Source organism: Bactrocera oleae, chromosome 3 (assembly GCF_042242935.1).
Source record: "Bactrocera oleae isolate idBacOlea1 chromosome 3, idBacOlea1, whole genome shotgun sequence".
Classification (NCBI taxonomy): Eukaryota; Metazoa; Arthropoda; class Insecta; order Diptera; family Tephritidae; genus Bactrocera; species Bactrocera oleae.
Window position 1 is genome coordinate 21,769,612 of NC_091537.1, and position 26,862 is coordinate 21,796,473.

Genomic DNA, 26,862 nt, shown 5'->3' on the forward strand with positions numbered 1-26,862 from the left:
CTGTTCGGCACTATGTGGGATGGGGCTGTTGGCTGAACACAAGTTTGGATACTGTGTAGTGTCACCACCAAAGAGGGGTACATAAAGCTAACTTACATTCCATGCTTTCTAGCCGCCCAGATACTCTAGTTTACTGCCATTTGATTACACTATCATATTTCTTTATACGATGTCTCACAGGGCTGCAGTTTCTGCAGCATCACCTACAACACTACGGCGCCAGCTCATCATAAACCAACTACAACCGTCGGACGTCACGTAGTCCACTTCAATGCAGTTCGATTCTATCCATTCACAGACATTCAGATGCCACGATTGATGCTAACTGCCATTACCTGTCCATGAACTGAAATGCATGCACACGAATGTACATATGTATGTGCATGTGTAGATGTCAGCCATCGCTTTGGTGCAGCATCCTGCCACACTGGCGTCAATCATATGCAAATTTTTAATGCGTTCTAATTTGTTTGAGTGACAATTTTGCAGCGATCATTTAGATTGCGGCTCGACAGCTAACAAACTGACTTAAAATAAAGGGTATACCGAATGCACGACGCAGCTCACGCGCAAATACCATACATATAAAGTGTGGGACACACATTTATGCATTGCCATGTGTGTGTGAGTGTTCATAAACATTTGTTTGCATGCAAACACATATTCCCACGTTTCTCGTGTACATTATCTGATTAAATCAGCACATTTGTAGGCTTAGCTTTGGCTAATGTACATAATTGCAGTCACATATCCAGCGAGCCAGATTTGCCAGCAACACACTTGTGCTGCAATTGGCAACGCGTGTGCATGACGCCATTTGAATACAAACATTTCAGGGATCAAGTACGCAATATTTAGCCATAAATATAGTTGCAAGCCATGCTTTTCAAAATTACTTTGGACTCTTTCGTATATTTAAATATAAAGGTATAGTTATATCAAAGTCATTCTCAAACAGGAGAGCACATTTCAAGATCTTTACATGGCTTGTAATGATTCACAATGAAAAATCATATTTTTTGTGCGAAATCACTTCACTTTCACAACGATACCAATATTTCAGCAAACAATATTTTTAATATTTTTACAAAAGAAAGTTGGTTTTTTTCAAAATTTAATACATAGGATCTGTAAAATAAGCTTTTTCAAAAATCTTAAACACACTTCAAATAATAGAAAATTGTGTATATATTTTCCATATTTTTTCTCTTTTTGCTAAATTAAATACTATAATGATATATATCTAATATTAAAAAAAAAAATCAAAAATGCGAAATTCTAACTAACTTCGCAATTCGGAAAACTACTTTTTAACTTATGACTAAATCTTTTGAAAACCAACCAAACCTTTAATAATATTCACAGTTGCATTCCTTATAGCAACTATGGAGTGAATGTAGCTATATAAAGTGGTCCGATCTGATCAATCTGTGCGGAGATTGTAGCGCTGTCTTGTACAATAATCACGTCAAATTTTATTAAAATACCCTGTCAAATAAAAAAGTTCTCCATAGAATGGAATGAATTTGATCAATCAGTTTGTGTGACAGCTATACGCTATAGTTGTTCGATCTGAATTTTTTAGCTGATTGTAGCAGTGCTTTAAATAATAATAAGTGCCAAATATTGTGAAGATACCTTGTCAAACAAAAAAGTTTTCCTTACACGAAGTTGATTTTGATGGATCAACAGTTATTGATATGGCAACTATATGCTATAGTGGTCCGATAAGTAATTCCAAAAAGTTAACAGCTTCTTAGGGTGAAAAGGAAGTGTAAATCTCAATCGAATATCGATATCTCAAAAAGTGAGGGACTAGTTCACGTATATATAGACGAACATGACTAAATCCACTCAGCTCGCCACGCTAATAATTTGTACGAGCATACTTATATACATTATAGAGTCTCCGACGTTTCCTTTTATGTGTTACAAACTATGCTCTTAAGAATATAATTATTATTTTAGTCCAATACACTAGGCTGGGTATATTGAACAGTGTAATTATAATCTCTTGGAGTCAATTTGAGGTTAATCAAGGAATAGAAAGATTATAGGTGGTTTAAAACTAATATAACCCTTGCTTTGTTCGACAACTTCAAGAAGCTTCCTACGAATGAAACACTCATTTAAACCTCATTAAAGTTTTAAGCGCAAATAGTTAACTATATATAACTTCTTAAAATTACTTAAATAAATCTATCTAGATAACACTAACAAACTAAACGTTCATCGCGTAAATCAGTGGCTCCTACATGACATCTAACAGTATCGGTTTAAGCTGATCAAATTCTGCCAACTATTTAAATAATGAAACCAGATTACTCTTTAAAGAATGAACTATGTATGGCACGGCTATGGAAAATAAATACAATAAAAAAACAATCACAACTTCTTTCCATAGAATGTCGCTAAAAATACCACACCCTTCTAACTGAGAACTTTTTCATAATGACCTCCACCAAATTTCCCTACCCCCTATAGGCTATATAAGGATTTCCGTTCTTCCGATTACTTTATACCGAACGGGTGGTCCAATAATTATTTAACCTACAAACGGAAAACGAAAAATTTAGAAAAATTCTGTAACTGTTTTACATCCACAGATTTTCTGCAAATCGGTATCGCATGGATCCAATAACTCGACATAGTAAACATTTTCTGACCGCTTTACCTCTCTTCAGGTAGTCTATGTAGACCACAATTTGTGCAGGGTCTCCGATTGCGCTTGTTGTCCGGCGTGAGCAGACGCGGTACCCAACTCATGCCCAATATTTGATACAGAATAAGACCGAAACGGCCTTTCAACATGCATACCGTGACAGCTATCTCACACAATTTCAGTCGGGAGTCTGTCCATACGATATGATGCACTTTTTCATGATATTCCCGTGGTAACCGTTTGTTTGAGTATTTATTGGATCGCTCTGACATAACTTTGCCAAAATAATATCACCTTTGACACCTTGATATACCATATTTTATTCATCTTTTCTGACAGTTTGTGTGTTGTAATATTTGTTTCTAACGAATTTGTTGCTTGCTGAGCAACACGGTGGATTCTTTTATCAATATCTAGCTAACTACTGACCAAAGAGTTATTACATGAATACCGTCCAATTCAATTCTCATATCATCAACATGGTACTTATTAGACTATGCTGCCTATGTTATATAATTTAATATTACCAGAAACCCCTTTGCCTTTCTCCTCAAACCACCTACAAACCCAAATGATAAAAGAACTTCGTCACTCAACGAGCAATAATATTGGCGAAACAAAGAATATTTACTTAAGTTTTTTTTTACAAAATTTGCTGAAAGCTAAATATGAAAGAAATTGCGCATCATATCAACTTAGAATATACGCGAGCGCTGCAATGTCTTGTTAAAATCCACTTTGCCTGCAGCGCTGATGAGACCACACGCCCAAACGCTTCTCAGCATGAGTATGTGGTAGGCAATAATGCATAAGTATTACAGCACACATGCACGCAAAGCTTGCGGCATCCATTCCGAAAGCAAATATTAACTCACCCACCGAGCCACGTTTCCCGACGCTAAGCCGGAACAAGCGACGCAGAATTTATGTTACCGCCTTTGCTTTTTAATACCACATCATAACGTCAATCATTCGCATATCAAGCATATCAAATAGACCATCCCCCGCAACGTAGTCGCGTCGTGTGCTCGTCTAACCGGATTCTGGCATACGCCAAGCCGTGTGTTGCATGCAAGGCTTCGACTTCCTTGTGCTCTGTTTTGCATAATTTATAAGTTTCCAAACTTTTCGTTTTTATTTCACTCATCTTGGCCACATTTTTTTTTTTTTTTTGGTTGCTGCACTTACTGTTACTCCACTTCGTATGCCTGCTCGGATAGTGTCTCGAACATACATAAGCTCGGAGATCCAGCGTGTTGCGTAACAAAGTGCAATATTGCATGTTTCCTTTCCGCATGACTGCGTTGCTGTGTGCCGCTTCCTTCCGTAAAAGAATATGAAATATATCAGCTAAAAATAGTTTACCCCCACATCCATACCCCCTCTTTTACATCCGTCTCGAGCAGTTTAGCGTGTGGGCTTGCCGCTTTAATAATAAAAGCAGCATATCTTCTGAGCCATGTAGAGTGCTCCGGAGCGAAATTTGGGTAAAACTGCTATTTCAGCTGTTGCACTTTTCTTCATATTCTTCATATGTGGAGTTTCGGCTCTTGTAGCTTATCGCAAGCTTGTCATTGTTTGCAAGCAGGCATATGTTTGCTTGTTGTTTTTGCTTTTATTTGTTTGCTGCAACAAAATAATATATTTTTTCAGACATTTACTCTCTGATATGTCATAGAAAATGGCTTATGGCATAACAGTTGGAAGAGGAATCGTATGATATACAGTCGGTTAGTATGTAAGTATATACAGTTACATAAGAAAACAAATGCAAATTTTACAAATTTCTGAAGTGTACATATATACCGCTGTACAAAAATATTGAATTCGGCAACAACGGTATTTCTTGCTTGGTTTTTTTTCATACCCATAATAGGCTATATGCCTCAAAGTTTGTAAGACTCAAAACGAAACGTTGGAGAGCCTATAAAGTATATATGGTATATATAAAAGATCAGCGCGATGAGCTGAGACGATTTAGCCATATCCGTCTGACCGTCAATCGCGAATTAGTCCCTCAGTTTTGAGTGATTGATATTGAATTTTTCACAAGGTCCTTTTCTCACCAAGAAACTGTTAATTTGTCGGAACCCCTGTTATTGGACAACTATAGGATATAGTTTCCATAAACTGACCGATCCACCTTAAGTCTTTGTATCGAAAACTTTTTATTTAACAAGGTATCTTTACAAATTTTGGCATAGATTATTATCCAATATAGTTTTACAAGCTCCGAAGAAATTGTTTAGATCGGACCACCATAGCATATAGCTGCGATATAAACTGACCGACCAAATCAAGATAAATATCTTTTCATACCATTTTATATTATACAAAATACACCTGTGAAGACTATATAGCTTCGGTGCAGCCAAAAAACTAAAAGTCGTGCCAATAGAAAATTGTAATGAAAAGCTTTTTACACCGTTCGACTGCTTTTAGAACGAAAACGTTGATTCATTCTTGCTTAGCTCCATAATAAGTTCCAGAATGTTATGGAAGGTATTTTTATGTCATGCAAACCAAAACAGACAATGACTTTTCTATTTAAAGGGTACCTGATTAGCCTCTTCGACATTGCACGGCGTCCAAATACGAGAATTGTGCTTCTGTATTTCGACACTAATTCAAATTCTAATCGCAGCGAGAAAATCGGGGCCCGAGGATGATTATAGTAAATTGTTGCAGAAAAAAATCTGCAAAACATCATTGCAGATCAGCGAGCCCTCTAAGAACTCCGGGCTCGGAAGGAATTGTCCCCAATCTGCCCCCAATCTCTTTCACTGATTACCGCTTACACATTTGATTTATTACACGCGTCTACGATGTTGTCTGACAATTGTAGAGAACTACAAGTTTTGAGCCACCTTCGAATATGCAATGGATTGTAAAAGAAATGTTTTCTTGACAACTGCTATTAATTGGAACACCGATAACCGGTAGTCCAAGACTGTGTTAATGTTTAATTCTAATATGCTTGTATTTTTCTACATTTCTATATCTTAACCAAAATATCTTAAACTTCCAACTCCCAGGAGGTAAGCTCCTTTCATAGAATCATCAAACATTCTATACGTAGAAGGTTAGCTGCATCAATTTCCTCAAACTTGTATGGAGCAATGCGGTCTTCTTGTCAACTACAAGGTTTTGTCGATTTCGAAAAGTAAGGATGTGTGATATGGTAAAAACTTAATTTGTTTGAAAATATCTGATTAAAGTTGGGGTATGAAAAACAGAAAATTTGTTTTAATCTACTGACTAGTACTATCTCTCTTGCTTCCATGCAATATACTTTACCTATGTAAGTTCCTCTGATGAACTGAAATTTTATAGGTATATAAGGCACAAAATTTATGAAAGCAATCAAAAACGAGAAAAAACGTTAACTTCGTTATGTTACTTTCTGTAATGCAAGCGATTGTTCCTCAGATTGGTTACGTTAGGTTAAGTTACTTGTAGGTTGAGCTTTGTGGCTGATATCAGATTGGGAAATTTAACCTGTTGCTCCATTGTGAGGCCAAATCCGGAAGATTGACCAAACCTACACACTAGCGAATGACCAGCATTCATTGAGCTCACATGAAGCCCAGTCGTCTAGCAGCGATTCGCAAGAGGACAACGGAACTTTCATCCAGTTCAAAAGTACTGAATAATGACCTGCAATGTGTACCTTAAATTGATGGAAAATTTAGAGTATACTTCTCCACAAACTTTTCAACTGAGCTTCGAACTGTATGTAAAGAAGCCCATTATTTATTTCCTACTTCTTCCACATGTTGTTGTAGCTTTTATGTAGTACAAAGAAGAAGCCAACGAGAGTAAGCTCGGCAATTAAGAATCAAATGGTTAGGAATATGGATGGATAATAGATGTCCTAAGACTGACAGCAAACTCTAAAAATTAACCCTATCGACTACTTGGAACCATATTCTATACAGGCTACCCTAAACTTGAGCCTTCTTAAAATGTATGTATTCGTCGAAGGTACAAGTATTTTGATAAGAAACCACAAAATGGAGTAAATTTTGATTTCAATAAATCATCTAGGAGAAAAAATGTATGCCTACACACATACGTATGTACATGCATCAGCAAAAATTTAGATGTGCCCACTATCAACTCCGCGTCTTAAATTCAAACTGATTCAACAACCCTTTCTTAACTCTAATTCGCCAGCGACAGAACCGAAAGTGGCAAAACCACAAGCAAAATATGAAAAGGCCAAAGTCATCAAATTTCAATGAATTCAAGTCACCACGCGATAGCAATCCAGTCATTGCCTCAAACACAAATTGCAAGTGGGAAAAGATTTGAATAAAATCGAAGCATACTGTAGTGGCCTACGGCAAGCGACACTGCTTAACGAATCCGTATTCGTACTCGTATGTGCGTATGTATGTATGGATGCCTATAGAGTACCGCGTAGGTGTGGTGCGATATTCAAATAACCTAAGTCAGCCCGCCCGCGTAGCTACCCCCCACCTACCCGTCATACACGCGCACAATGATGGATGATTGCACGGCGAATGTGAATGTGATGGCGACGTGCATTGTTGGGGCATGAATGTAGCACTCAACGATCCTCCTTCTTGCCTTTTATTAGGTGAAAATTTATGCTGAATTTCTAATGTCATCGCTGTTGTGGCATAGCGATGAGAATATGACGACAAAACCAATCACAGAAGCGGCGCAATTCATGCCTTCTATTTTTTGGTCCTTCCATCCGCCATAAGAAATTCGGCTCGTTTATTATTCTTTCGGCGTATGAGTGTGTGGCGCGGTATAAGGGAGTGTGAGCTGCCTAAAGGGTTACCTTTCGTATGCCATTACAATTTACTCCGCCGCTCAACTGCTTCATCTTATGCGTTATTTATTCCGGTTGTTATTGCAGCATTTCCTGTCGGCATCTGTGGAAAATTTGTAGGCTTTCTCACACCATTTCTTTAAAGCGCAGTTAGTATTGTGGCCAAACACACTTGCCACCTACGCAAGCGGCTTCTGAAATATTAACAGATGTATGGATATATGTATATGTTTATATATATATATATATACGGTTATGTATGTGTCTATGTATTTTGGTACTGCCTGTCCGGTAGTTTTTGGCATCTGCTGGTGTCATATTTTTTTCACCCCTTTGCTTCCTAAATTTTACGTTATTCTTTTTTGGTTGGCATCTTTGACCTTCCTGTTTTTTATGGTGCGCCTTAACGACCATAAAGTGGAAATTCTCTCACAATTTATAATGTAGGCGCTTCTGTAAAGGATTTGCAGAAATATAAAGAATTTAGATGCATATGTGCCTACAGTTCAATTAGGATGCCCACTTCTTCTCTATTTTGTGAGCCAACTTACTTGTAGAATAAGGTATCTAGTATCATGTAGTGTAATGTAGGAGATGACAAGCTGACATACCCATTTAAGTCCTAGACCTTTTCTTGGTCCACTTTCAAAGGTCAATCCTTCGAAGAACCTTACCTTACCAGTGGAAATTTTCCACGGGTTATTTTCAAAGGCTATTATGCAATTTCATAAGAAATTGTTAAGATCGGACCACTATAACATATAGTTGTTATAAAAATGCGTTACAGTTCATACTTTAATAACGAAGCGAAGAAAGCAAATGGTTTGCCAGAATGGACGCTTTGCTTTCAGTATATCTCTATAATAAAAATGGCGACTGTTGCTTGGCTAAGCGTAAAAATATATGAGTAGCCTAGTCTGTCTGTCTGTCTGACGCAAAGCGAAGCTAAAGTCAATGTGAATCAGCCATTGCGGTATCGGGATTAGTGATGCGCCCTTTACTGTTCCAGAGTCCGGACCATTATCATTTGCAAACCTCCCGAAGTGTTTGGGCCATTAGAAAGCATTAGCCTTCCTAAACCATTTTAGGACTTGTAGGCTCTGCAGTTGGGACGCACATTACAAATGGAAGTAAACGCCATCTCTTATGTAACGTTATTACGCAAAACTGTCTGGAGAATACCCTTTTTTGGTTAGGTAGCTGTGAACATGTGCAGTCTGCATAGTGAAAAGTGCTCCGTAATATCTGAAAATATAACATCAATAGTATATATAAAAGGGAAAGAATATTAAATTAATGTCTCATATAAGTTTCCTTAAAAGAAAATAATAATTCTTATAAGAAATTATAAAGAATGTACAAAGAAAAGTTCGATTAAATTTTGATATTGAACCATAATTGAATTTCGTACAACAAAGAAAGATGTGTGCGACGTAATATTGTGAGGTGTAATAATAAAAAGCATAACAAACATTAACATTGATTGTGAATCAGACATCATAGAGTGAATTAATGCATTGATAATACACGAAAATAAAAAAATTACTCCGGAATTATTTGGAACATATCTTTTGTTTTTTTCCTGTATCGTGTACTTACAAAATGCCACCCAAAAAAGTAAATACAACACAACAGATACCGCCACCGTCAAAGGATATTGAAACCTTATTCAAAATACACTTTGAACGTTTTACAGCAAATTATGAACGTGAGTTCAGGGACCTTAAAAAATAATTTTTAATGGAAATCAAGGACTTAAGAAAAGAGGTATGCAAACTGTCAGAACAAAACGTCTCGCTATCAAATCAATGTTCTGCCCTGGATGACAGACTTACATCAGTTGAAGACAAGCTAAACGTAGATATGAGGCTGCCTACCAGCCAGGAAGAGTTTTTCACTGAACTGTCGGAACGAAAACGCCGTGAAACCAACGTGATTACCCTAAATATTCCTGAGTCTGATAAAGCTGCTGGAAAGGACCGTTTAGAGGATGACAGAACAAAGTTAGTTACAGCTTTGCCTCCCAGTCTCAAGGCCACTGAACTCAAGTTACGTAGACTGGGTCGTCCTACACCTGGACGTACACGTCCTCTACGCATTGCCACCCGCTCAGCAGCTGATGCACTTGCCATTATCAAATACAGACCAACAGACGAAAACTCAGGTTTTATTTTCAAGACTGATCTAACTCCCTCTCAACAACTTCATCTAAAAAATTTGCGTCAAGAGCTTGATTCAATCGTGAAGAGTGGTGATGACAGTAACACAATTAAATATATCCATGGTGTCCCTAGAATCGTTAAAAGAAATTTTCGTCCGCTCAATGAGCAAGAAGAAAGTATCTTACGTCCACCTGTGCTACCAGAACGTCAGAGGTCTGCGTACAAAACTCTCAACATTTCAAACAGCATTGGCGGCTAACCAGTACGACGTTGTATGTATTTCGGAATCCTGGCTTCACTCATCCATATGTGATGGTGAAGTCATTGATTCAACATATAGTATTTACCGTAAAGACTCTCTCATCAACGAGCAGGTACGTGGTGGTGGTATCTTCATCGCCTGTAAACGTAGTCTCCATACAGAACAAATTGCAATAACAAACAACGAATTAGAGCAAATATTCATACGGGAGCTTCTCGCGATATGATCATCGGCTCTACATACCTCCTCAATCAACTCTTGAGGTCTTCGAGTGCCACATAGCTACCGTTTCATTTATAATGGACAAATACCAAAACTCCAACGTCATGATTGTCGGCGACTTCAATATTCCTAGCAGCTTGCCACGTGTCGAATGTGAACAGCAACTTTATGATGGCTTTGCCTCATTAAACTGCACTCAACAAAATTACATTCAAAATGCCTGGAACTCAACACTTGACCTTTGTTTCAGTGACATTGACTCTTCTCCGGAACACGCAGTTGCTCTTGTCCCGGAAGATAAGTACCATCCTGCTATCGACATCTTGCTAAATTTTCGGCCGGGGTTGACGCCAGATAATTCCTCACCATACGTATTTAAAAAGGCTAACTACGCAGCCCTTAATACCTCTCTCTTAAGAACGAACTGGATTGACCTCTACAAACTCGAGACTATTGACAGTAAGTTGGACTTTCTCTATGATAAAATCTTTGAAGTTGTAAACCAGTTTGTTCCAGTACACGTACACAAGCCAAGTAACTATCCATCTTGGTTCTCACATGATCTCATTCACAAAGTCAAACAGAAGAAATCTGCACAACTGATATATAAAATTCGGAAAACTAAGCCAAATTATTTACGATTCAGCAGGTTAAGATTGGAATGGAAAAAGTTAAGTATCGATTGCTACAAAAGTTATGTCGACAAGGTAGAGGACAAACTGCAATCGGAGATCAAAGCATTTTGGAATTTTATCAAGGACAAAAACCGTTGCACCGGTGACATACCATCTTCCGTAGCCTGGAATGACCGCTCAGCAGATATGGGACCAGGTACCAGTAACCTCTTTGCGTCCTTCTTCCACAGCATCTACGCGCCATCGAATAGCAACGACCCAGGTATTGCAACCTTCAATCCTGGTACACAGCGCACACACTTGGATGCTCTGACAGTGACCTACAATGCAGTAACATATTCATCAAAAACTGTGCGGTAGGCCTATGTGAGCCTTTGACACATATATTTGGCGAATCTCTTCACCATGGTACCTTCCCGACCTACTGGAAACTGTCATACATCTTACCGATTCATAAAGAGGGGCCCAAGACCTTGGTTACCAACTACCGTCCTATCTGCATACAGTCTGCACTTGCAAAACTATTTGAGAGGTTAGTGCTTCCACAGATACGTCAGGCATTTGAAAACATCATTACAACCAAACAACATGGTTTTACTAGTGGCAGATCCACCACTACCAATTTGTTCATATACGTCGACAAACTGCTGAACTCCATGGATTCCGGCAACTGCACACACAGCATTTACACAGACTTCAGCAAGGCTTTCGACCGTGTTGACTACGAAATACTTTTAGATAAGCTAAGTAAATATGGTGTGGCTGGACGTGCATTAGCTTGGATACGTACATACCTCACAGGCAGACGCTTGCAAGTCAGAGTAGATGGCCACTTATCCAGTGAATATGAAGTAATCTCTGGTGTGCCACAAGGATCTCACCTTGGTCCTGTACTATTTAACATATTCGTCAACGACATTGGTAATAATTTTGCTTCTGATTTCCTTCTGTATGCTGATGACCTCAAAATATTTAGACCGATTACTTGTGAGACAGACATCATAATTTTGCAACAAGACATAAATATCCTCAGTGACTGGTGTCGAGTGAACAAGCTGGATCTCAACGTAAACAAATGTGCGGCCGTATCTTTCGCTTGCTCACACTCACCGATCCGCACGAGCTACAAACTTGATGGGCTTGAGATAGCGGAGGTCGAGAACATAAAAGACTTAGGTATCATTGTTGATAATAAGCTCACCTTCTCACACCACGCAGGAAAAATTACGTCAAAGGCGTTCAAAGCCCTTGGATTTATACGGAGGAGTGGTAAAGATTTCAAAAATCCTTGGACACTCATTAGACTATTCAAGTCACTTGTACTACCAATTTTGGAATATGGTTCGGTAATCTGGTCTCCCTACACTAACACGACAATCGATAAAGTTGAAAAGGTGCTGCGTAAATTCTGTAAGTCACTGGCCTATAAACTATCGTCACCAAGTCACATCTGCACTACTGATGAGGTCTACTGTATAAACAAACTGTCTTCTCGTCGACAGGTCGCTGACCTCTGCTTTTTCTACAAAGTAGTCAATAACGCCCCTGCTGGTCTTACCCTGAGGCGAAATAGATTACTAAAAACATCGAAATCCAAGAAAAATTATGTTATCCATGGTCCTCAGAATAGACTGGCTAATTAAGTAAATTCACTTCAAGGTAAAATTGATTTCTATGGAGGAACATACGCTGCTTTTACCGAAAACACCTAGAGACACCTGCTCGTCTGAATTACATCTAAATCAAGTCTGAATTACATATTAACTTACAATTATTTAAATATTTTCCAGATATTACACTAATATACCCTAGCCACTTTTGTATAATACTTTAATTCTTTATTATATCTATGTATATTGCCGATTGGCGTTTAAATAAATAAATAAAATAAAATACTACCGAAAAGGAAAATATGATATGGATGAGACCAAAAATTAGACAATAAGCAATTTTATATATTATATAATAGTACAAACTATTTGACTGCTTTGATTCATATTACTCTACTAAATAGTAAAAAACGTACCAATTTCCCAGCTACTTCGTATATAGTCTTCTACCTATAAGGATTTTCGTTATTTTAACAGACTCTATACCGAATATGAAATCATGTTCACAATATAATTGAATTATGTCAAAAGTTCATGAAGTTCAGTCGTAATTTCGGACTTTCGCCTGAATTTAAAGCGTTTATGTCGATCAATATGTTTACAATTCCCACAACAGCCGGTTCTGCGATACCGGAATTGACCCGGATTTTATCCGGCCAAGGGCTGTTATTCAAAAAAAAAAAAAAAAAAAAAAAAAAAAAAAAAAAAAAAATCAATATGTTTAATATTTTAATGAAATTAAGTGGACAATTGTTCTTAAAAATATTAATAATAATAATTTGATTGAGTTTGTATCACATATGTACATATGTATGTATATGTAAATCATTTGAGTTTATTGGGCTGGGTGAAAACTAAGTAAGTATATGACCTAAAATTTAAGCTAAATTATATCAGAGAATATTAATATTTCATTATTATATTAATTTATTAACATTCTTTGTCATCACTAATTTAATTGATATCGTGTTATATTTTGCTCTTTCGTGGGATGCTTATTATACCCAAAAATACCATTGAATCTGGTCTAACCGTGTGCACACACCAAATGTGGGAAATTACCGAATGCACAAACCACTGCTGAACGAACTAACTTTCGTGCTGCCACGTAGCTTAAAAACTCGTAAAGTTTATACTAAAACTTTACACCAAAGAGATACTAATATTGAAGATAATTTCAAATTTAGCCTATAACGCACCAAGTTACGGCCAAAACGGGACATTGAATGTTTCATGGTTTGTATATAATTATAATATTAATTTAATAACATGCCACATTCGTTAAAAACAAATATAGTGGAATAAAATTGATAATATGGTAACGAATGATTAGAAAACATACTCAGCTTTTAAACAAACTCAACAATCCTTATGTTTTTATTATATTTTAATAACGCGAAACAGAGAACGTATATTCTTCTCTGCGCGAAACCTAACATTCCGATAACTACGCCCACATAGTCGATAACTTTCTACCCAAACGCTTATCGAATATCTCAGTAATAATAACACCCATTCTATTACTTGTAATTAGATCGTTTGTTTATGTTCACATAATCGCGACTGCCATTGATTACTTGATAAATAGAAGTGACAAAAAATATTATACCAAGTCGTAAAAAAGACAAATGTTATTGTTAACTACAAGCAAATTGTAAATGTTGCTACTGCCTGTCGCTTGCAGTAAGGGTTGAGTTAGCCAACAGGGCGAATCAATGTAACAAACACCGTACGAGTCCTAAACAATAATTACTTTGATAAGTGAGACAAAGAACAACGAAACTAACCACAAGTATCATGGCATTCAGAAAAAGGAGTAGAGCAACGGATCGACAAGTACTTGTCGAAAACGAGCAGGTACCATATCGGGGTAGTGCAATTGACGACAACTTTGGTAGCTCAGCAAATCCAGACAGATTTAGCGCGATTGCTGAATCAAGCGATGAGGATGAAATAAAGTGTATGCCAGCAATTTTGCCAACAATGAATAACGAATTGGATTCAGAACAAATACATAGTCACGGACAGATATTGATGACTGATGCGCCACCTGATCGCTATAACTATACTTATACCGTTTTCTATCTGCTGGGCATTGCCACTATGACACCATGGAACTTTTTCGTAACAGCAGAAGATGTAAGTGGATCGAGTGTTTTGTAAAAAAGCAACTAAAACAAAAAACTTACTGTTCCTTCACAATCAATGTTGTGTTTTGCGCAGTGCTGCACTCTAAAAAAAACAGTGTTTGATAACAAGTTGCAGTTGCACAGCTGTAATCGCTTTCTTCATAGGAAAAACACTACAACCTTTCCTTTTTTTTTTTTGTACCCAAAACTTCCACTACTGCACTGAAACCATATATTTTCAAAAGTTGAGATATAAAATATGAAAACCTTGCTTTTAGTCTGTTCATTGTGTATACATACATACATACATACATGTATATTTCTTTGTAATACTTATCAGTATGAGGAAAATGAGTCCTATTATTTTAACATAAATCTTTTGTAGTAAACAAAGCTTATCAGTTTCTAAATATGCATATTCTACACATAATGAATAACAGATGTTAATGTACAAGTGTTGAAATATTTAGTTGAATGGATATAGTATTTAAATATGTATGTAGTACCATCATACATATGAGTAATAACATGAATATGCCTTGGCCTAAAAAAATTTGCAATTAAATACGTATGATCTAAACAAATATACGTATATACGTGACTCACTAAAGTAAAAACTAAGATCAATAGCACATAATTGTAAATTCTTATAAATGGTTTTACAATTAAGCAAGGTTGGTCGGAACCGCCGATATCGGATCGCTGTTGGGCATAGCTGCCATACAAACTGATCGATCATAATCAAGTCCTTGATTGTAAAACCTGTTTTATTAACAAAGATATATTTACGAAATTTTATTGGAACATTGCCTAAAGCAACGGTATATATCTGAAGAAATTGTTCAGATCAGATCACTATAACATATAGCTGACGTACAAATTCATCGATCAAAAACCAGTTCTTGTATGGAAAAATTCGATATGTGTATGTTCGATATGTATATATAATAGTTTTAACACATTCTGAAGGATACTAATCTAAGAGCGTTCTTACTTTTAGTATTGGATGTTTAAATTCAGAAACACGACCATCAACGAAACCTCCGATGTTATACCAGAACTGACACCAATGCAAAAAAGCTTTACCTGTGATCTAACGCTCGCTGCATCTATTTCGGGCACTACTTTTCTCATACTTAACGCCATTTACGGGCATCTCGTTTCACTGAAAGTGAAAATGTTAGCAACACTTTTCACTATTTTAGGCATTTTCATAATAACCACCAGCTTTGTTGAAATCAACACCGACCACTGGCAGGAACAGTTTTTCTTAATCACATTGTTTACGGTTGTAATCATTAACAGTAAGTACTATATAGCAAACCATATCTGTATTGTGTCTGTTAACCAAATTTTGTATTGTTTCAGTATGTTCGGCCATAATGTCTGGCGGTATATTCGGTGTAGCCGGTCTCTTCCCATCACATTATATGACTGCTTTGGTCAGTGGTCAAGCCTTGGGCGGTATACTGTCGGCGCTCGCTTTCATTTTAGTGCTAGCGTTTGGCTCTGCTCCAGATGTTACTGCTCTGATATATTTCATCATTGGTAGCGCTTTGGTTTTTCTATCTATTATCTGCTATATAATTATGTCACATCAGCCATTTTTTAAATATTATGTGAAGGGAGATGATAAGTACAAAATTTTGGCCGACACACCCTCACATAGTCGTAGTGTGGACACTGGCGTAGATTTAGACCCCAATGTAAGGGATGTGTTTGGAAAAATTTACGTTGAAGCTGTCAACATATGTCTACTCTTTGCGACCACTATTTCGGTATATCCATCGGTCACAGAGCTAATGCAATCTGAAAATTACGGTAAAGGACACGCATGGAATGGTAAGGCGCTTTATTTAGTGTGAATATTAGATAATATTGTATATAAAAAAAAACTAAATCATTTGCAGATATTTACTACATGCCAGTGGTAAATTATCTCTTCTTCAATTCTGGTGACTACTTTGGCCGTATACTGGCCGGTTTGTGGGAGCGAGTAAGTTGCTGAATAAGTGAGCTTAAAATCTGAGTGATATTAATTACATTTTATTGCAGCCGCGCGATAATCCACACACGGTGCTTTTAATGACTGTGATACGTCTGCTGTACGTGCCGTTCTTTCTCTGTGCGAATAGTAATGTACACAATTTCCTACCCGTGCTGGTGCATACCGATATAACATTTATCATATTGATGATTAGCTTTGGTATAACTAACGGTTATTTGGCAAATATCAGCTTAATAATGGCGCCGAGGCAAGTGTGAAGTCAATTCACAAAATAATGCTTTTAATTTTAAGTTTATGCAAATTTCAGATCTGTCATGCGGCACGAAAAAGAAATGGCCTCATCCATTATGGCAGCAAGCCTTAGTTCAGGACTGGCAATTGGCTCATTACTAAGCATGGCTTTTGTACAAATGCTGTAATATCGGGTGTGGAACGCAAAACTTAGTGCCTTGTACATAGAAATATTATATTGTAATGAAAACATATTGAGAAATAGGCGATTTAGAATTTAATAATGAGATTAGCTCAGCCGAAAGCGTGCCAAAATCAAAATTTTGATTAAATTACTTCTTAAATTTTTTCTCTAATTTATTTTGTTATTTAAATTTTTGTTTAATTTATTTTTTTATTTAATATTTTGTTTAATTTATTTTTTTTAATTATTATTTTTTTATTAATTTTTTTATTTTATTTGTAGTTTTTTAATTTTTTATGTGTAGTTTTTTAATATTTACTTTTTTTTATCTTTTTGTAATTTTTTTATGTTTATTTTATTTTTTTTTGGAATTTTTGTTTGATTTTTAATTTTTCTTTTTAATTTTTTTTCTTGTTTTTTCCAAAAGACAATGTATGACGCCAATTATGTTATAATTCACTATGTTTATCTACGTTTTATTTTTAAATAATCGGACAAGTAAAACTATATTGAATCAAGGTCAATGCATAATAAGTGAAAAGTATTGTTGTCAAATTCATGTTCTAAGAAACGATCAAAAGAGAAGTAAGCAAAAATCAGAAATATCGTTATAAGTCTTCTTTAAATTTATAACAATTTATGTAGAACAATTTTAAACTAAATATTTTTTAAACACATTAATAAAATAACGTCTTTTGACCAAATGCTTTTAACCAATTACATTTTTTTTTTTAATTTAGGAGCAAAATAAAATATATGTGAATAATAATTAATATATAAATAATATCAATTCTTCAATATGACTGGTGACATGTTTGAAATTGATTACAAAAATTTAATTTCTTACTAATTTCAAAAAACAAAATATTTCTAGTATTTTTATTATGATTAATAATAATAACCAAAATTTATTTATTGTCGATTTAAGAAAATGTTTTACTAATATTAATAACGATTAATTTAAGTGAATTTTTTTAATCTAAAAATCAGCAATATTGAACTTGAAATAATAATATTAAAAAGTTTATTTATAAGTACTATATTATTTTCTTATGTATCCCTTCAAAAAGTTTTTTCTTCGATCGATATTATTATGGGCATTTGGTCTAATGCGAGAGCATAGGTCGCCAAGTTATGCGGTTTATCAGACCACCACTAACGAAGGTGATATCAGGCGTGCTGCTACAGGTACCCATAACTCTGGTGGGAGCTTCGTCATTCATTGTGCAGAATGTCGAATCGTGTATCTGTTCCGCTAGCTCCATCCCCCTACGATAGTTTCACAGGCAGGAGTGCCAAGAGCCGCGCGTGTAAGTCGCCAAGTACCAATCGGTTCTCACCACGAAGCAACATATCTATATTCGGGCGATATCTTGTTGGACAACAAGTAACTGAGGGGATGTATATATTAAATTTTCGAGCTATTAGGATAATATTCCTGCGGTCGATGTCGCCATCTACAATATAAGACGATACTGCACTGTGTCGTGCAAAATAAAGGCTAGGCCATCATCATCGCGATCTTTACGTAATACGTTGAAACCTGCACATCTCAGAAGATCTAAGCGGCTATTTAGCTTGGCTTCTTGGACCGCAGCTATCGATATGATCTCCCGGCTCATCAATTCGATCTCTAGCCCGTTTCAGTTCTGTTGTAAATGTCGGGTTAATCGCGGTAAAGTGTAGTGATCTTAGAAGTAAGGGAGTTGTGTACAGATGGTGGTTCATCTGCATTACCCGCAGGGGCGATTGTCGCACTTGCGTGTGTGTAGTGATCAGACTGGTAGTCATGCTGCCTAGGTATTGCTCTAAAAGTAAAACTTATTAATTCAATTCTCTCCGAGAAGCAACTCATTTGTCGGAACCGCAGACATTAGATCGCTATAGCATATATTAAGACCAGAAAATTTCGTTAATTTTAAATAAAACGAAAAATTTTGAATCTTCATCAATATTTATTTAGTTGTCTCTTTTCAACATCATCGTAACATGCCCTGTAGGTGCTGTCCGGGATCGACTTCAGTTCCATCTGCGAATTTTCTTTTACGGCCCCAATCGAATTGAAACGGTGGTAACTTGAGTTTTGGAAAAAAAAGTCACATGGGACTAAATCCGGTGAATGCGGTGGTTGATCGATGGTATTGAACGTGTTTTTTGGTTTAAAATCATTTGAAACTACAGCTCGGTGACGTGGCGCATTATCGTCATGAAAAATCCGGATGCTTTCGCGCAAATGCCTCAAAACACTCAAATAATATTCTTTATTGACCGTCCTTTATTAGTTAAGGCTATTATAACTTGGGGCAGTGAAAGTCAACGTTTTTTCATGTTTTTAAATATTTTTTGAAAATTTTTGCTTTTCTATTCTTGTAAAATCAACAGTTTTCCACTAAGGGATTTTGTATTTAACAAGTTTGCAGAAAATGTATTAATTCTCATACACTCTCCCACTACCAAATCAACGAACGAATCTTATCGTCTACACATAATTTCTTTATTGTTTTTAAATTCAATTATTTATAACAAATTCATGGACTTAAATTATATGGAACGATATTTGTTTAAGCCTCATTGTTTGAATTAACTTTTGACATGCAAGTAGCACATTTCAGTATAAAATAAATTTTAAATTTATATTATATGAGTAATTTCAAATAATAAATTATGTAGTTTAGTATTTAATTATTTTTAATTAGTATAATTTTTAAATTTTTGGGTGTACAATTTTTTTGTTAATGATAAATGGAGGAATGCTAAAAGCAAATTTTTAAACTTAACTGTAATTTAAGCATAAAATACGGTTTTCATTTAAAACATTATAACAGCTTCAATAGTTGGTTAAAGTTTTAGTTTACACTTAGTCGAAAGTAAGTGATAAAGCTTTGCTCCAATTACTCATATCCGATTTGTTTAAGGTTCGTTTTTTGTTTTTATATTTTTTACGTTTGTGCTATGTACAAATACAGCAACAACATACATTTACAACACCAACTAACAATGATTAATTGCAATTGAATATTTTTTTTTTTAATATTGTGCATTTTATACACATATACATACATATGCAGTTCCATTAATATGCCCACAAATGAACCTCTGTTCGTTACATAATACTATTGATTAATTGTTTTAATTATTTAGATTTTTTTTACTGACATTTATTTGAAATTTATTGCTATATTTTCTATTGCCAACTAAAATATATATTTAACGTTATTTTGTTAAACATCTAAACACACACTTAGACACCGATTGAAATACATTGGAAATTTTAAGTCGTTTCTACTAACAAATGACACACAAACGTTGCTATTGTGAACTAATCGGTTAGTTTTTACTGGTGAAAAACAATGTCAGACATATTCTCATAATAATAGTAACATTATATACTCGTCTGCAGTAAGAGGTTAAATAAAGAAAAATAATTAATTTTACATAAAAAATAATTTTCGTTCGATTAGTAAAAAAATACCGCTTTTCAGTCTTAGATTGTTTATTGCGCCACACCGCTGTCCGTTAGGATCCCACTTTCAATACGTTATATATAATTTTCGAAAACATATTTTTATAATTATTAAATTTTTTTTTTATTATTATTTTATACTTTTTATAATTTTTTAAATGTTTAAAATATTTTATAATTTTCAAAATCGTATAATTTTTTATAAATTTTTCCTTTTAATAGACGTTAACAATGTTTTTCACCATTTTATATTTACGCATACGTTTATACATACATACATATGTATTTATGAATACACAAACAACAACAATAATGACACTGATTATGGATAACGACAACATTAACATCGATATCATGAACATCAAATTTAAAGCCATTACTTGACCCATACTGAGTCCGAGTAAAACATACACACATACATAGAAGCGAATTACAACATCTAAGGTGGTTTTTCCGTCCATAGAAAGATTGCGAGTGAATTAGTCGACCTGCACGTCTACTGATCGTTTTCAATCGGTAGCGTTCGGTGTTAATTCACTCTAGAAAATAATTATTTTTTTTAGTGTAACTACTTACATTGTAAATATGTGTTTACACTTATTGATAATAATAATGATAATAGTAATGAGTATGTTTATAAGATAGTCTATTATTTCCGATTTGATTTAAATTCACTTTAATCGTACGAGTTCTAATCAACACGAACAAAGTATTCGTGTATTTAGCTACTTTTAAGGTAAATTAAGTTCAAATTATCATATATATATATGTATGTATATAAGCATGTACATATGTTATATCAAAAATTGCAATGGATCTGTGTAAAAAGTCAGATTAAAGTCAAGGTTTATTGAAAATAGAAGGTCGCTGCAATTTTTGTTTTCATTTTGTATGTAGCTATACATATCTATAATACCGTTAGGTATCTGAATTTAGTACTTGAAAGTGAAAATGGCGACTTTACCCCCTTAAAATCATTAGAATATGTGTTCTTTCGGGGACGTTTTGAATTACGAAATAAATGAATCTCAATTTGACGACGTTTTGGTGTACTGCAGGCTAAGACTATTCTTTGAAAAATATGAATATGATATTTTATTTTTATCATTATAACGTCCGATATTTATGCTATACCCTGAACAGGGTATATTAAGTTTGCTACGAAGTCTGTAACACCAGAAGTAAACGACGGAGACCCTATAAAATGAGTCGATTTAGCCATGTCCGTTTATCTGTCTGTGTGTATATATGCGTACTAGTCCCGCAGTTTTTCAGCTATCGATCTGAAATTTTATACACGTTCTTTCCTCTCCAAGAAACTGTTCATTTGCTGAACCACCGATATCGGATCACTATATCATTTAGCTGCCATACAAACTGAACGATCGGAATCAAGTGCTTACATTAAGAACTTTTTCATTTAACGAGAGATATCTTCACTGAATTTGGCATGGATTACAATCTCCGAAGAAATAATACAGATCGAGTCACTATAGCATATAGCTGCCATACAAACTGATCGATAAAAATCAAGTTCTTGTTGTGAATATTTTGTGAAGGTTATTATAGCTTCGGTGAACTTAACGTTTTTTCTTTTTTATATAAAATTTTAATACCTTTAAGCCGGAACAATGCCGTTCCATGCTTTCAATAATAACCAGTTCTATATAGATACAAATATTGTCACGATCACAATCGATCGACGACAAGATCGTAATTTCCGCGATCTACATTAATACATTATGTTTACGATTTGAGTTTAGTCTGATTATTATAATTATAATCTGAATTACATATTTGTCGAATTTTGAGAAAATATGATAGCTAGCTTGGATCATGGACAAGCTGTAAAAATGCTTCTTTAGAAAGCAAGCGCTCACCAAAATATTTGAACTCTTTCAAAGCAATTTTTTTTAAAAGAGGGGTTTACACAAGGTCATACTTGTGTACTGTTTTTTCCAGAAAAACAACCAAAAAATTAATGCATACATACATACATACAAACATATACATATCTACTAAAAAGTCATATGGTAATTTTAATTATATATTTAGCCCTTCCAGCAGAAGTGAAATAATTATTAAATTTTTTCTTCTTTAATAAATGTGATTGTCAGTTTGAGTTTTTTTTTTTTTCTTTTTACTACAAAATACTTAGTTTTAGAGTACTTTTTCACACTTTGAGAGTTTTTTTAATTTCGTTAATTTAATTTTTATAATTACAAAAAACAGTCTCTGTTCTAATGGTGTTGTAAAGGTGTAAGTTGTTGTGGACCATAAAAAAGCTGTACATAGAAAGTACAAAAAAAAAGAAAAAAAAAATATTAAAATTAAAATTCTGTGTTTTTGTTCAAACATTTAGATTTTTATTTGTTTAGTATAAATTACAGTGTTTTATGCATAATAAATATGTTGGGAAATAAATAAATATTGTCAACTAACTAGAAATTATAGTTTAATTATCAGTTCCTTAAGTCGACGCGAAATTAATTACAATTTTTGTGCTTTAACTGTAAACAAAATACATAAGCACACATTTCTTTTAAATATTACGAGCATAAAATTATTTATTTCATTTTATTTTCATTCATTTATAAATTTATCGCATGCCAGAAAAAGCAAAATTAAAAATTACGAGACAAATAATAAGTTATGACGCCAATTTCTATCAAAACATAAAAAAGTTTTAATTAAAAATAAATAAATATATTTAGATTTTAAATTTAAATTTTATTTTATAATTACCAATAATTACTATTAAATAACTCATATAGTAACATACATATAAGCTAAAAGTAAAATTTGTTCAAATAGACATCGAGCAACTTCGTTTTCATTCGTAAATATTGTAGTTACGTTGAAGACGTGCGTGTTTGGAGATTCGTTTTTTACATTTGCTGCAGTTGGACTAACGGCTTTTTAAACTATTTTTAACTAAATACAATACAACCCTTATAAGCAGTTAAATATAAATAAATAAATAATACAACAGTGGGAAATTGTGCGATAAATTGTTAAGTTCAGTTAAAAAATTTAAATCACATATAAATATTAGCAGGCAGTTGAAGTTAAATTATTTCGAATAATAAAAAGTTAATTTATTTAAAAAAATTTTTTTTTTATTAAATTTGAATATTCCCACAGATTTTTATTTGTATACGTGCATATATTTTATACAATATTTTACATATAGAAAAAGTGCTCGCAAATGAAAATCTATAAAAATTACACTGAGAGAGTTCGTGTTAGCAGTTATCGATTCGCCATTCATCTGCTCGCTCTTACCAAAAAAAAAAATTCCCACTAAAAGCAACAAAAAAGTTAGCGAGTTGAATATGCTACTAAATATTCTTCAACGCAGTGAACGGCATGAGAGGAACTGCGATTGTATGCGTGAGCACGAAAGTAAAGACACCCAGTAAGAACGATGTATGCTTAAATTTTGTAAATTTCTTTTTCATTCTTTTGAAGAACCAACTTTGCCTTGCCTTTTTGTATTTAAATATTTTACGATTAAAGAAATATTTTGGGTCCTAAACACCCTTACTTTGTTGTCTTTAAATAAATTAAAATACAAAAATTGCTAAACCGTGTTCGATTCGCTACTCTCTAATGCTTGGATGAGCGTACAGCTATTGGCTGATGGTTTTAATATTGCACTTATAAGCATATTTATGCAAAGTATTGTATAAAATATATATTTAGTTTTGATCTACATATTTATATACAAATCCAATTATATATATATAAATATATAGATATTTTATAGACTAAGGTGAGCCAAAAATAACGAATATCGAATTATGGATGAAAGTGGACCTATATACAGAGAGTCAAATATCACTGCAAGACAAAGTTTTTAGATTAATTTAATTATATTTTAAAAGGGTTTAAGTGAGCATGCAAAGCTTCACAAGCTGTTGGACCGTTTAGGTCACAATTTTTTCACGTCGGATTCTTTTCGAACAAAAACATTTCCAAAAAAAATTTACCTTTGAGGTGTTCTTTTTTTTCAATTACCAAATACGTATTTTTAGAAGCTAAAAAAAGGGAAAATTCGTATTTGGTTTGTTTTTGCGCACCCTATTATAGAATTTTTAGTGAATAATTTTTTAACAAAGAAATATAGATCTTTAACTTCACTTCAAAGGGTGTGGATGAGCATTCAAAGTTTTCCATATAAATAATAAAAAAGATTTTTTCATAAAAATAATATGACTTTTTTTTTTGACCTCAGCGAACTAGACCAGGTTATTTTTTTTTCAATTCCAAAATTTATATTTTTAGAAGCTTAGAAAAGGGAAAATTCGTAATTGGTTTCTGGTTGGCTCACCTCAGTGTAGACTTTTTAGTAGATTTTTTTTTAACAAATTAATTTAGAGACACTTATACATCAGTTACCGTTAAACAACTTTGTATAGAAAGTTTTACAAATTTTTGTTGTAAATAAACTATGCTAAGTATGTACGCATTCTGAAGCATAAAACCTATCAGCTAAAACTATGTAGAAAGTTCACAACAATTTTGTTTACCTAATTTACCACACGTTTTTTCAATACTTATCGCTAAATGTTAATTATTGTTTAGAGGTACATTAAAGTACATACACGTTAACCCATTGATAATCTTGCTATATAACGGTACTTAAGTTTTAGTGTTATTTGTTTCTGTGGTGGATTTTGTTTAAAATACAAATACAGTTAATTCAACTAATTTGTATAAGTATATGTGAGTGTGAGTGTGTAAGATAAGATTGGTTTTAACTAACACATAAATATTATATTATATTTGTTATGCATACTTTTATGTGTACATATATATGGTATATATATATATACTATTACTTAACAGTTTAAATGTACTGTAGAGTGATATAATGTACGTATGTATTTTGGATAAATTTTACTCCTTACTCAGTACATACATACATTTACACATATACAGTTATCATTAACAAGTAGGTTTTATAAATAGTTTTCACATCAACAACCAACATTTAGATATTAGATAACACTTTTGTAGTTTTATATCATTTAAACTAACACATTTTCAATTCTAACCCAATAACTTGCAATTCTACACCCTGACTACTGCTATTGAACCCATTATTATGCACATTCAACATGCTGACTACTTTCATCTTATTCACCACCTTTCATCTTATTACTTTTACGCTAGATTTACACTTTTTCCGCCTTGCTTTAGGCTCGCAAGAACAAATACTGTTATGATGTTGTGTTGAGGCAGCCTTTAAACGCCCGCTGCCGCACCTGCGAGAGGGTTAGCGCCAGTTTCGTCGTTACCGCCACCCAAATCGTCTTTGTTTCTAACGCCAGTGCTGTTCGTGATGCTGTTGCTCGAACGTGCCGGCGATATAGTGTTGCCACCATTCAAGTTCAATGTGAGGTTATTGCTTGTGGCCGATGTGGAGGCAGCGCCACCGCTGCTGAAGAGCACCAAGAAGCCATTGCTAATGACGCAAATTCGAGATTCCGCTTCCTTTTCGAGTATTTGTCGAGCCTGCAAGAAAGTTTATTTATTAGTAATTTGGACTGATATGAGTTCTGCTAATGAACTCAACAAATTTTATATTAACGAGTAAACAATGAAAGTGGGACAATACGGTTTCTAAATAAACCATATCTATATATAATAATATAAATTTTTTTTAATTTATAAATCATTTTTCTGCAGTTTGACCCTAATTAAGATGGTCTCCTAAGTTATAACAATACAACACGTACTAAGCTGGATCTGCACAACAGCCTTTTCATGCTTTTGGACCTTTAGCACATGTTCAGCTTAAGAGAGCCGTCGAAATCAGCCAACAGAAGGCCCAGGAAACGTGCTGTTTGGACGGAGACCAACTGGTGGTTAGAGTCATGCGGGGAATCATTGCACGCTGGTCATATATTTGGTATGTCGGTTCTGGATAAGTAGAAGTTTAAATTGCTACAGTTTTTAGAACGAAGTTGCAATGGGTGTGGTTTGACTCCAAGTATGCCATTCACTGGGATGGAGGTGGTGAAGGTGTTGATGGCTCTACTCTGAAGTTTGTTGTGTCCGAATTCTCGTCGGCGTACTGCTCGATCACGTTGACGCAAATGAGGAAAGATTGCCTTGTATGTTGCCAACAACGTTTCTTTGTTCTTTCCCCAGGAGCTGCCGACTATCGACTTGAGGATTTCGTTGCGGGTATGAGGGAAGATATAACCCGATTTCAACCATTTTTTGAAATAGTGGGGTCGCAAAACAAGGCACCAAGGGTGTATATATTATTGCTTCGTTTATTTATATTGAATTCAAAACAGCTTATAGAATTGAAAAAATGTTATGGGAGAAGTAGGAGCTTTTTCTATTCAGACTATCTACGTGCCCTTCATTGGAATGTAATGTACTAAATTTGGATGAAATCGGTTGAATAGGGGCTGTACTATGTAGCATTTCATTTAAAAGTGGTTCAATATTTAACGCAGCATATCGCGCTTAA

At 34.4% G+C, this 26,862-nt stretch overlaps 2 protein-coding genes across 5 annotated transcripts in view; one reads left to right on the plus strand and one right to left on the minus strand.

Moving 5' to 3' along the window:
- The first annotated feature begins 13,875 nt into the window (after positions 1–13,875).
- Ent1 (Equilibrative nucleoside transporter 1) lies at positions 13,876–17,626 on the plus strand. Its single transcript, XM_014238124.3, has 6 exons — positions 13,876–14,496; positions 15,487–15,790; positions 15,855–16,328; positions 16,397–16,482; positions 16,542–16,741; positions 16,802–17,626. Exons 1-6 carry the CDS (start codon positions 14,155–14,157, stop codon positions 16,911–16,913), a joined length of 1,518 nt encoding a protein of 505 aa, XP_014093599.2. The 5' UTR covers positions 13,876–14,154; the 3' UTR covers positions 16,914–17,626.
- Positions 17,627–22,708: 5,082 nt separating this feature from the next.
- Plc21C (Phospholipase C at 21C) overlaps positions 22,709–26,862 on the minus strand; it is a 99,416-nt gene continuing 95,262 nt past the window's right edge. For all 4 annotated transcript variants that reach the window (XM_036366757.2, XM_036366754.2, XM_036366759.2 and 1 more), the window contains exon 20: positions 22,709–25,892. In XM_036366757.2, coding sequence (XP_036222650.2) covers positions 25,623–25,892 — 270 coding nt within the window. In that variant the 3' untranslated portion in view covers positions 22,709–25,622. The remainder of the gene's footprint in view (positions 25,893–26,862) is intronic.